This window comes from Haliotis rufescens, unplaced genomic scaffold (assembly GCF_023055435.1).
Source record: "Haliotis rufescens isolate VD_foot unplaced genomic scaffold, xgHalRufe1.0.p SCAF_1, whole genome shotgun sequence".
NCBI classification, from domain to species: Eukaryota; Metazoa; Mollusca; class Gastropoda; order Lepetellida; family Haliotidae; genus Haliotis; species Haliotis rufescens.
In genome coordinates, this window is record NW_025963779.1 from 12,256,946 (window position 1) to 12,270,345 (window position 13,400).

A 13,400-nucleotide genomic window follows, 5' to 3' on the forward strand; every position below is an offset into this window, starting at 1 on the left:
GAAGATGTAAAACGTGCTCACAGGCTCCCCGAATGAGGGGACAGGGGACCACACCCACTTATAGCGAGAATGATCAGTAACTGGTGGACAAACTAAAGCTTGTTGGTATGGGAGTCAGACAACACTCACTTACCTTCTGATGCAAATTGAGTGGCGAGTGGCAGGGTCACTGATGCGTGGTGTCAGGCAACAAACACACAGTGATAATACCTTTTGGTGCAGATTGGGCGGGTGATATCGCTAGGGCAGGACATGCTTACCAGTTTCAGCGAACCATTCATGATTTTACACTGCTAGTTTGCATTGAACGTCCAATGGACTGGTTATTTTCTGGCGTTGACGTTTTAAGTATATTCGATACACTATTCCGTACAAATCTTTTTATGCACACAACTACATCGTCTGACGCCTGGATTACATGTTGCTCTACAGATACACAGCTGATTACTTAGTCGTGTGGTTGTGGGAATGGTCTTTTGAGCAATATTCAGGCTATACCCAACAAGTTAACCGCCACATCTCCTGACATGACTCTCACTATATGTACGGATGCGATTAACCGCAACATGCCATGCTGCTTAACAGATAAACATCTGATTTCTAAGTCGTGTGATTAAGATGAGTGAGTGTGATTGGTTTGTTGAGCAATATTCAAGCTATACCACGACAACTTAACCGCCACATTTCACTGACATGACTCGCACTACATGTACGGATGCGGTTACCTTAGGAATTGGCTGCTCGTATTGTCCCCTATATGGAAAACGAACTCAGACTTATAGACAGACAATACAGTAAACTACGGTTATAACGAACACGCTTATAACGAACTTACTTTTTTGTCCCTAAAATTTGCTGTAGTTATGCTGTATATATGCTTATAACGAACTACGGTTATAACGAACTAATATTTGTGGTCCCTTTGAGTTCGTTATAACCGTAGTTTACTGTAAATTCAATTTTTAGTAGCTTCTATTTGTCCAATGGATGAAGATAGCGTCATCATCGCGACATCAATTCCGAGATTACTAGCTTCGACAGATTCATTTTGTGAATTTTCTTCTCTGCACATTATATATTAACTAAAATATTGTCAAAGCTGTGTTAAACCCAACTGTCAGCCTCTCACTATATCTTCACAGGTAGGTGTTGTACTCGATTGTCTCTTGAATACGCGTCACGATTATTGAACCTTGAGAGCCTTAAGCAACCACAACTGTCAGGTCACTGAAGTAACCTTTCATCCCGTCAAACAAAGGAGTGACTGTGACAAGATAGCCTCTATTGACATTGTTAAATATAGATTAGGTAGACGCTACAACATATGTATACATGCTTATGAGGTCAAACCAAACAGTTAGTGAGTGATTTAGTGAGTTGGGTTTTACGCCGCTTTGAGTGAGTGAATTAGTGACGTGGGTTTAACGCCGCTTTGAGTGGGTGAGTGAGTTGGGTTTTACGCCGCTGCTAGCAATATTCAGGCAATATCACGGGGCTTCACACATGGCACCCATGTGAGGAATAGAACCCGGGTCTTCGGCCTGACGAGCGAACTTCCAGTTACATCATTAAATGGGAGGAAATGCAGTGACGCAGGTATGAGACGCTTACCAATTAGGTAACTTACGAGCACGGGTATGGTGCTGACAAACCTCGAAACATAATATGGAGTCGAACCCACATTCATAGGATTCCGGCGTTCCAAAGGGACGCAAATTTGCACATCGAATCGCGGCGACATAGACAACTGGGCCACCCGTGCCCCTAGGAAACTATTAACGATATATTAAATAACATTAAGAACAAATAAAATAGTTTAATAACACACATTTAATCTCCAAACGAAGAAACGCATGTGTGGTAACAATCCCCTATACTGTGGATAGAAAGTATTCTATGTTACATGACTTCATGAAAATAAAGTTAACATTTTCTTTTCTACCGTCAAAATGTCACAAAATAATGTTCTTGTCTTTAATAGAGTTATTATCGATGATCTTTGACATTATGCATGATTCGTTTTCTTGGGAAACTGAAAGGTAGTTTTCACCTGCAAGTCATTGACGTTGTCTCGGGTTTCTCGGACAACTTTATAACACTTCAGTCAACTAAGATAATTTTGAAAATCGTCATCACAAGAATCAATGATAACGCGACAAAAACGCTAATGGTACTTCAAGGTTTGAAGCTTGTGAATCACTAGGATCAGTTGCGAGGCATTTCAACGTTTATCGAACACACAATTCCGACACGATATTGACAAAATAACACCACAGGATATCAATGAAGATCAGGGAGACACAGCATCACCAGAGCGGACAAGGCCTGCTACATCACTGCAACGTACACTACAACACAAGTGCCAGGTTACGTCCCATATCTGCACTGACTGTCCATAACTGTACACCTGCTGCCGGTGTCACGAAATATATTCGCCCCCAGAATAAAATCTCCCCCCGGCGAATTTATACCGGTACAGTTCCGCCCCTCTCGAAATAAACTCTCCCCCACCCTACGAAATAAAGTCTCCCCCCAGAATATTTCCTCCCCCGGTCGTTTTATAAATACTTGCCATGCAGTTCAATAGTTGATGTTATTTTGGGTTAGGTAATGTTGTAATCTATTTTTAGCCATTGATTCCATTACTTTGCATAAGTTTGAAGTTAGGGATATTGGTCTATATGAGTTAGCTTGATTGGCTGGTTTATTAGGTGTAGGGATTGGTATGACTAGGGCCTGTTTCCAGGGAGTAGGAACCTGTCCGTTTAGGTAGATGAGATTGTATAGTTTGAGTAGTGCCTGGAGTAGTTTTAGCGGGAGATTTTTAATTATTTGGTAAGAAGTTTGGTAAAGGCTGTGCCCTTTTTCCTGTTTTGGATTACATAGAGGAGCTCCTCCATTGTGAAGGATTGGTTTATTTCTAGATTGTTATTGTTTGGTTCTTTTGTGGGTTTGTTTTTTGTTTTAAGTTTATCTTGGAATTTTTGGCTGAAGTTGGTGTTACTGCTAACAGCCGAAAAGTGGTTGGCGAGATTATTTGCTTTTTGGGCGGGGTTGGTTGAGTTGTTAATGTTAGGGTATTTTTATGTCGTTTTAAGCCTCTAATAGCTTGGATTTTGCGCCAGACCGTTCTGGCATCTGTACGGTTATTTATACCTTGGCTAGTTGGACTAGTTTTTTAACCTGGAGGTTTAGTTCGTGGGCTATGTTTAGATGTTTGTAGTCGCGTTTTGCTTTATTTAAGGCTGATTTACGTTTTCGTCTAGTCTGTTCTATTTCCTCATTCCACCATGGTACCGTGGGTTTGCCTAGCCTGTCTTAGATGTTTTGAAGGGGATGGAGGTTCTGGCTCTGTTTATTATATAGTCTGTTAGGTTTCTACAATAGGTTTCTGGATCATTATTTTCTATTTCGTTTAAGTTAGCTTCGTTGCAGATATCTTGGAATTGGTCCCAGTTAGCTTTATTGTAATGGAATTTTGGTTCTTGGTTTTCTGTTTGGATTGGTACGTTTGTATTTCCTATGGTTATGTTTATGGGGAAGTGGTCACTACCTAGCGGGACGTCGTGCATTTCCCATTGAGTACTTTGAGCTAGATCTGCGGTGCATATGGTTAGGTCGATAGCCGACATTTTTTGGTTTATCTTATCGTACCTCGTGGGTTGGTTGTTATTTAGGAGTACTAGGTCGTTTGTTTCTATCCATTCGGAAATTAATTTGCCATGATTATCTATTTTATCATCTATGCTCCATGTAGGATGGTGAGCGTTAAAGTCTCCTGGGAATATAGTAGATGTATCGCTTATTTTGAGTAGTTTGTTTAGATCCTCAAGTTGGACTTTTGTTCCGCCCAGTGGTATATATTTATGATGTTTATTTTTCGGTTATATAATGTGATTTTAATGCCGTTGGCTTCTAGGTTTGGCGTGTCTATTTTTATTTCTTCGTAATTTATATCTTCCCTGATAAATATGATTAGTCCTCCTGCGGCTCTTCTTGTTTTTGGTTTAGCTCTGTCAGTTCTAACTGAGTTGTAGTTAGGTAGTGTGAATTTGGATTTTTTTTGAGAATTTGGTTTCCTGGATACAAGCAATGTGAGGGCCTTTATTTAGTTTAAATTTCGTTTTTAGTTTATGGCCGTGAGAGGTGAGTCCGTTGGTGTTCCACTGAAAAATATTTAGTCCTTCCATTATTGGGTTCGGGTGATTGGTGATTGGTGATTTAGTTTTTAGTTTTTAGTTTATTCGGTGACTTCTTTTAGATGGAGGTTAAAGAGGAAGAAGGGAAGATGGGTTAATTTTAGATTGAAAGCTACTTTGTGAAAGGATTTCATGCTAGCTTTTGGTGAGTTTGGACTATGCATGTATACTAGGAGTAAGGTGGGGTTATTTAGGTTTTGGGTGTTAGCTGGTTGGGGAGAATTGCGGTTTAGTTTTTTCTTCCTTTTTGGGGCTGAGAGGGAAGTTTGGTTTGTTTTAGTTGGAGTAGTGTCTATTGTTTCCTCAGTAGTGGAGGAAATCTTCGTCATCGGTAAGATTAGGTTTAGCTGTTTGAGTTTCCATAGGGGAGGCATGTGATGTGGAGGGTTGTGTAGGTGTTTGCGGGATGGGTGTAGCTGTGGATTTCTTAGTGTTTGTGTTTTGTTGTTGTGCTTGCTTGTGGGGGAGTGTTGTTGCCATGTGGGCTGTAGGGTGCTTGGATGAGGGTCGTGTTGTGGCGGTCGTTTTGTGGCAGTATCCTCAGCCCCACCCTCTTCAATATAATGATAAACGATCTATTCGATGGCCTATCCCCTAAACTAAACACATCAAAATTCGCGGATGATCTGCACTAAAAGCATTAAAATGGCCCAAAAATCTCTAAATAAAATACAACAATGGGCTGACAAATGGGGCTTCTCCCTTAACTCAGAAAAAACAACAGGAATAGTATTCAAACTCCCCAGTTAGAGCCAGTTAGGCATCTTAGGGTGTTTAGGTCTTTACTGCATTTAGTTAGGTTTTGGATGTGAGCATCCCAGGTGAGATGTTCATCGAAAATAAGTCCTAAGAATTTGTTTTGTTTTTGAAATTTGATTGTTTGGTTGTTTAGCTGGCTTCTGATAGACTGACTGACTGATATAGAAGATTTAACGTGCGCTTTCCGACTGCAGCGTATTTCGCACACGGGCCTGGCCAGGCCATTTAGTGTATTCCGAGAAGGGTGAAAGTGGTGTGTGCAACCCAAGAGGGGGCTTTTAGGGGTTGCTTATATCGATTTTTTTGAAATTCTAAAATTTGGAATAAATGCCGAGGTGGGTGGAGGAGGGAACTAAGGGAGCCGGGTGAGGTGGGTGTTTGTATGTTTATTGGATTTTGGATTGGTAGATTAATTAGTTTTTAGATGCGCTTAATTAGGCCTGTTTTGATTAGGAATACGCCTAGGGCCTTGAAGTTTTCTAGTTTATTTTGAGGGTTTAGTATATCATCTAGAGTAGGAACCTTATTTAGATTGAGGTTGGTTTGTAGTGTGGTTCTGTGTGTTTGGTAGTGGGTGCAGTGGATGAGTGCGTGTTCTGTGGTTTCGGGTTGTTTGCAGTGGGGGCAGTTGCCCGTGGTGTGTCTTTTAAGTTGTTTTAGGTGGTTATTTAGGTTCGTGTGTCCTGTTTGGAGTTTTGTAATTAATCTGTCAATTTTTTTAGAGGGGTGTAGGATTTTAGGTTTGGCTAGTGGTTTTCTGAGCACTTTTTTGATTTGGCTATTTGAGTTTTGATATTGATTATGCCATTTTTTGGTTATTTTTTGTTTGTTTACACTTTTAATTTCTGATTTTGAGATGGGTAGGTTTAGGCTTATTTCTGGTATTTTGAGAGATAATTTAGCTGCTTTATCGGCGTTTTCGTTGCCGTAAATTCCTACGTGGGCGGGGATCCACAAGAAGGTTATTTGTTTGCCTGCTTTTGTTAGGTCGTTGGAGCTTTTAAGTATTTGGTTTATTAATTTAGGTCGTTTTTTGGTATTTTTGTTTTGGAGGGCTTGTAGCCCACTAAGCGAGTCTGATAGAGACGATGTTTAGTTTATATGCTAGTCGTTAGGTATAAAGATTGTTTAGTAACTTTAGAAGTTCTAGGACAGTTATTAACACGTGTCGTGTCAGCCCTATGGCATTCGCGATTGTCCACTTCCAGAAAACATCCTGTGTTGGTTTAACATGAATTAGTAAAGGGTAATTAGGGATGTCCAACACGTTAATTAATGTCAAAACACTGTCATTTCCTGCCCAGGATATCACACCCCTACACGCTAAGGTCGGTGAGAAACATTCTCATCAAAGAAAACACACAGTCAAGACTGTAGATTCCCGTCGTCTAGCTACAAATCCTGTGATGTATTAAAGGTTGAAGAATTTTGAACTGAACTGTCCGAAAGTTTATATCTATTTTGGGATTGGATACAGTGATAAAGTCTTATATCAATATGTAGATTCATAAATATTAGTTTTATGTTTTAACGGAGATATGATGTTTTCTTATGAAATATCGTGTATTAGTGTAATTTGCATGCTTTACCATTCATTGTACCGTTCTAAACCATGTGAATGTTGTAATATCAGTCAATCGGGTGGGAAAACAGCCCAATCCTCGCTCTATAAAGGGGTATGTCAATAATTTTGCAAGTTGAAATGACCCCTGATACTTTATGAATACTTTATGACAGTTTATGGAGTCAAAATCAATGCTGATTATTCATAAACTTAATGCTTCGTACTATAGGCCTGTGGCCTCTTCAGTGCTGAATAAAGATTGAAAATACATCAGTCAATCAAAGATGAAGGTAACTTTATACATCAGAGTTCTTGAGAATTAGTTCATGTTTTGTTCTTAGACTTACATTTCAACCATCGATTGTGTTCACACGTAGACTCAAACTGGTATATTAAAAAAATGTATACAGACAACAAAAACTGTATTAGAAACAACAAACTCTGTAAACTTTTAAGCATAGTTTTTGTATAGCATTTCAAAAGCCTGGTTTGTTTGCATTAAAATCAAAACATAGGAATCTGTAATTAAAATGTGTAAGGTGAAAAAGCTTTTACATAAAAGAGCAAAATACATGGGGGAGAGTAAATATATAATTCTATATAACTTTTCTTGAATGGAGCACATTTGAAAAAAAAGATAATCCAAGCATATTCGATATTACCGTGTTTAAAGAATTTATATCAGTCATATATTTCTAACTTAGATCACCCGTATGTAATCCAGGTAAAGCATGCATAACGGGGAACATTGTAATGTTGGTACAGTTTATCGTGTCTTCGTGCTTTAGCATTACACATTTTCATATTCCTCTAGGTTTTAATGTTTATTTGTTTATGTATTTTTTATTTATTTTTTTCTCTCCTTTATTTTTTCTGGGTTATATATTAATCTAAATATACATTTAGTTACTTGTGTGTGTGGTTGTTTGTTTTTATTTGTTTATTTTTATTTTTATTGATTTTGCGGGGGGGTTTTCTTTTCAGGTGTGGGAGGGCACTTTTCCTTTCGTTTTTCATAATCATATTTTTTTTAAGTTGTATATAACGTATGAATCCCTTCTCAGATTCACCGCCAGCCCGATTGTAACAATTACATGATCACTTTGCTTTGTCGATGCCGGTTGATGTTGTTCAATACAGGCTGATAGTGGGTGTTTTTGAATCTATTCTACATGCTAATCATTTCGGGAAGATGATACACATTTCATTATTTTTTGGGTTACTTTGCTTATATAATTTCCGATTATCATTCTTAGTTTTACTTTTTCTCTTCTGCTGCGATGATATCCATCCGAATCCAGGACCTTTGCATAGTCCAGATTTAAAGATTATATATCTAAACGTACGCAGTCTTAAAGACAAAGTAGATTTTATCAGTGCTGAATTAGATAGTTATGATGTTGTATGTTTAACAGAAACCTGCTTGCACCATGATATTCTAGCCACTGATATTACACTGATACCATTTTCATATCGTAGCCTGTATTAAGGAATATATTTTAGATCTAAAATCAGAGTATTAACGGACAGCCTGGGCTGGAGGCGCGCGTGGATATATTGACAGTTTTTACGTAGTTAGTGTTAAAACCGAATGTTTGCGAGGATTTAAAGGTTTCTGAATTCTGTTACAACAGTAAGCGTACATGTATTTGTTACATTAAGTCATTTCATTCAAATTTGTTTGGTATGATTATGTCTTATAATTATTTTAGGATGGAAGGTACATTTACCAAATAAAATATGCTGAAATATCAATTCATTATGACCATATTTCATAATCTATTTTTTAAAGTAACCCTCCTTACATTAAAGATAACTATTTAAAGAATATAGTACTTAAAGACATTGCAACAAACCGAATAATCAGGGGGGAGACTTTATACTGAGGGGGGCGCGAAACATATCCGCCCGGGGGAGATTTTATTTCAGAACAGATTCTCCGGGGGAGAATCTGTACCGGTATAAAATCTCCGGGGGGAGAATTTGTACGGGGGAGAGTTTATACCGGGACACCGGAATCCACAAAAGAACTCCCTATGTTGACGTTATTTTATGTCAACGTATTCGACTTCAGCCACTGAAGTGGTTTCGATTACATCATCAGTGACTTCCTCGACGTTTGCTTATCATTTATTTTGATGACGTTCCTTCTTCGATGAGAGATGGGCGGATCCGTGTGTATCGGAGGCAGTCGGGTAGCCTCGTGGTTAAAGCGTTCGCTCGTCACACCGAAGACCCGGGTTCGATTCCCGACATGGGTACAATGTTACACTCACTCACTCAGTGTGTATCGGCGACAGAATAAGCATTGTACTGGATGATGCGTAGAAGTCGAGAAATTCTGTGGAGGAAGTATCATGATATTGGGGGCGCCATCTCTTCAAGTTCAAATCTGGAGTTCAAATCTGTTAAAAGAAATGTCACGTGTTTGGCGCAACCATTATTTTCGATGTAATAGTCGCCATCACCCTTATAATGCACCACAGTCAATAGAAGAAAGAAAAACAGGAACTGAAACACAGACTTCCAATTGTGGGGTTTTTCCAACTTGTATTGAGTAGTATATCTGTATGGGATATGAAAATGCCATAAACATAATATAAAGAAAGTTCGAGTTGTATTGACAATGCACACACTTGTATTAAAAATAGTCCTCATCCGTATGGAACAATGAATCGCATTACACATAATAATAATAATAATAATAATAATAATAATAATAATAATTCTGGTTTTCCTTAACTTATTTATCATTATCATGACATTACAACTGAAATGTGGTTCGAAGTGGCGTTAAATCCACTCGCTTGCCACTCGAGTTCGCTAATGTGGAATTTCTCGTGCTGAGGCAGCAATACGGCAGACAACTCGTAAGTAATTGTTTGTTAGCTTTTATAGTGTCTCAGTCTTTATCTTTTATCTTGATGTACGGGTGTTGACATGACTTGATGCTTGTTTGATCGTGTGGAGCGGATTAATCAAACTGACCTGTCACATGAACAGTAAGATTAAGGTGACGATACAAAATCTTAAATTTACATTCAATGCTGTGCATTTCTACACCCGACACGGCGTTACATTCTTGAATCAAGACATGGATGGGACCAGCATCAGGTTAATTTGTATATCAACTTTGGTTTCCTTGTCCGGTAAGAACAACGTATTAATTCACCAAGATATACATCCTAATCGTAATGTCATCACGTTTAGACTTATCATTATGTACTGTTTACTTCTACTTACATATTCTTCATTTCGTGTTATCTGCATATCGACAACACTGCTAGTGTTGTTGTTAAAGATACGTCTATCTCTCTACCCTAAATGCCCAGGCTATATAATACATGTCATGATCTTTCGGGGGCTGGGATTCCTTTAAGAAACATTTTAGTTTTCCTTCACTACTTTAAGACCTTTCGTCTCAGAAAGGAAATCAATTTGGGGAAAAGGTGAAATAAATTTTCAAGGACATCTGGCATGGCAGAACCTAACGCCAAAATATGTTTCCCAGATAATCCCAGCCCCCTGCTCAATAACAATTATTATTTTCTTAATTTATCTACATATAAACTGACCTACACAGAAAATACAGTACGCTTAATTCTGAATTGCTATTTTAAGTGATCGATTACTTCTAATTGCTGGTATAGCCAAAGTTACTTATCAAACATATTTTTTATCAATCGTAGTTTCAGTAAACACGACAAGTCCCCATAATTGCGGAAACACTACACTTACAGCGACAGACATTCACCAATACCTGCAGAGCCCGGGCTACCCTGGTGGGTATAGGAAGTAAGTCACTCATGACACATTGTACTGTTGCTGTGATTATTGCCTTATACCAGTAAAGCTGAAAACTAAATCTGTAATGGTAATAGAATAGAAATGTCGACGGTTGTTTACACCCTGTATTCCTGTTGACATTCGGTAATCCTCCTGTTGCACGAGTGAATCTGTCTTTCAGCAACGATTCGTGTGTCTGGACAATAACTACAGAACTGGATTATATGAGGGTTCAGCTGATTGTTGAAGATGACGGAGTTGAATATGGCCTGACGTGTAACCACGACTTTGGAAAGGCATTTGATGGTACAATAAATATATACATTTGTATAAAGTGAAAAGTTATAATTGGAACAGCAAGTATACAAAACACATTGGTGCAGACCAACATATGAAAAACATCTTAAGTATTATGCATTAAAACTAACAAATGAAATTGCAACACACATTTAAGTTTCTTAAACTGTATATATAATATATTATGTGTTCTAAGTAGACGAAAACAGAACTTCTACATCCATTATTAGATATATCTGTTTACACCAAGGTCCCTCCATCAAGGCTCCCCTACTAGCAGCTTGGTGTAACGAAAAAACACCAGACGTCAAGAGCAGTGGACAAGTTATGACCGTACAGTTTTACGCTGATGCTTATGGAACTTTCAGAGGATTCAAAGCACAGTTCTTTCAAACTAACGGTACGTCCAGCATTACCAATATGTATGGTTATCATTTTTTAAAGCTTTTGACAAACATCTGAAATACATTGTAAAACATTTCAGACGTGCGTGTGCGAGTATAGTTTTCATGCTGCTATGAACAATATGCCAGCAAAATCCGGTCTGAAGATGCCATAAAGGGGTTTCATGTTGTACCAACATGGACATGTATGTTGGGAATCGAATCCGAGAATGCTTTATTAACTAGCCTCTCCAGCTGCCCTAAAGTGTCATTGGCTTAAGAACGAAAATAACCTAATTATAACTTATTATGAAATTACCGAAATTTATAAATATATATTACAATTAGGTATATTGCATTTTTACCAACGAAAAACATCCATAAATAATCATTGGAAGCAAAATGAGAGAATTAAGTCGTTAAGAAATGTGAGTATTTCAGAGATTGACACGTGTGGCGGGAATGTCGACGTCATGAGTTTCCTTCCCAGAATCCAAACACTGATATCTCCACGTTATCCTCATGGTTACGAAAGGTAACACTATTTTAATTATGTAAGATGTGATTTCAATTGCCTGTGCATTTAATCGTAAATAGATACACATATTACACCTGTACCCCACACGATAACCCGTCATACACCTGGTGATCATAGATTTCGTTACATCTCTATCTTCAAGGCTTCATGTCAAAAACGAAAGCAAAATCTGATATTTACTGAGAATGCGATATGTGAAATAAAGTTGAACAACATACATCATATACGCCCCAGTGTATCACGTGTAGCCAAGCAATAACATTCAAACAAAGTGATTTAAATCGATTAGAATATTCAGTTCATTATGGAATTCCATGAGTGAGAGGATGAATTGGAGTCATTCTGTCAGTTTGTAAGTATTCAATGTTCATTCTGAAATGTACGTATTTAAAGACATCGTATGTAACGTGAGTCGGGGCGTATAAGATAGCAAAATGTACTCAAAAATCTGTTAAATTAAACTATAGTGAGGCCTGGTCGATCATTGCGTATGGTCTTATTTGAGCTCTACCCCTTTGCGGTGAAAGTCAATCTTAGCAGAGCGAGATCGTGTCTGATTTTCAAGGGATTTTATTCTAATTTGAATAACAATAAGATAAGTTGTTATTTGTTTTTTATGTATCATGTTTTTGCAGATTTGTTAATTAGATGCATAGGCTTCGGTATACTTTTCATCTAAAACCGGTTGTGCAGGGCACGCTCACGGAACACACGTACGAGGTATCATCACTATTTGATAGCGATTCACAAACATGCTTCTTACAGGTACTCTGCTTATAGAAGATATTTCTTATGACTATGGAAATGTTATGGTATATCTTTATTCCTTTGTAGCTTAATACGTAATAATATTTCTTCTTTTGGCAGCGACATGGAATGTGTCTGGATTCTCCAAGCAATGGGTGGTACTAAAATTCGGATCCAAGTACTCAACACTAGTTTAGAGGCAACATCCAGATCTTCACCGAAATGCCATGACTTTGTGACGATACAGGATGGTATGAAAAACTTCATTAGTAGTCTTTTATTATATCGTCGCATTAATTGGTCTTATATGTGTTTTCGTCTTGGAATCTAGCACTCATTTAAGTTTAAGACTATGTTCAGGGCAAACAAAGTGTTCCAGTGAGCTTGGCCGGTTCTGTGGATCAGATACTCCCACCTTCATCAGCACAGGGCCCTATGTTAGGATCGTCTTCCACTCGGACAAAAGCATTGAACACCATGGCTTCAGACTCCAATTTGATTCAGGCCTATTTTATTGTAAGTGTCTGTATGGTTATTTATGTTGATATTACTTATAAGGGCCGTATGAGTTTAAAATGTCGACGTAATATTGCATACATCAAGTGACATACATATTGTGTTATATTGGCAATTGTCTATTTTTGTGTCTTCTTTTCACCTTACCACATGTATCATAGTTTCTTTTGATACTGCCTTCATTACATCCTCCTCCTTCTTTCACATGAAATTGAATAATTGTATTTTTATTTTTTCATGATCAACTTTTACAGGTACGCACGTCATTGTATATTGCATACATTTCTAATTGGTTGCATGGCTGTATATTACATTATGCTATTGCACATTACATTACATTACATAATATGCATGCATGCTTGTCGTATGGGGAGACTAATGGGTTCGGTGGTCAGGCTCACTGATTTTGTTGATGCATGACAACGCATACCATTTACGTAGATTGATGCACATGATGTCAATCACTACATTGTTTGGAACTCCCATGATATAGCTGTAATATTGCTGAGTGCGGCGTTAAACAACAAACAAATAAAACAGTTTTCTTCAGTGAATGATTTTGCAATCAGAATTGTGAAATTTGTTTCGCCATTGATTACTTTTCTGATGTT

The 13,400-nt window shown here is 37.9% G+C and overlaps 1 protein-coding gene across 1 annotated transcript; it reads left to right on the plus strand.

The window, feature by feature from the left end:
* The first annotated feature begins 9,495 nt into the window (after positions 1-9,495).
* Positions 9,496-13,069, plus strand: LOC125373406 (tolloid-like protein 2). The gene is made up of 7 exons (XM_048384468.1): positions 9,496-9,671; positions 10,212-10,317; positions 10,490-10,614; positions 10,856-11,005; positions 11,430-11,523; positions 12,394-12,524; positions 12,634-13,069. Exons 1-7 carry the CDS (start codon positions 9,518-9,520, stop codon positions 12,816-12,818), a joined length of 945 nt encoding a protein of 314 aa, XP_048240425.1. The 5' UTR covers positions 9,496-9,517; the 3' UTR covers positions 12,819-13,069.
* Positions 13,070-13,400: the final 331 nt, after the last annotated feature.

Bases quoted from the DNA above. Each gene is read 5' to 3' on its own strand.
- LOC125373406 (XM_048384468.1), top strand. From the start codon at position 9,518: ATGAACAGTAAGATTAAGGTGACGATACAAAATCTTAAATTTACATTC. The intron at 10,615-10,855 runs GTACAATAAATA...GTTTACACCAAG, and splicing joins CTTTGGAAAGGCATTTGATG to GTCCCTCCATCAAGGCTCCC. The intron at 11,524-12,393 runs GTAACACTATTT...TTCTTTTGGCAG, and splicing joins TATCCTCATGGTTACGAAAG to CGACATGGAATGTGTCTGGA.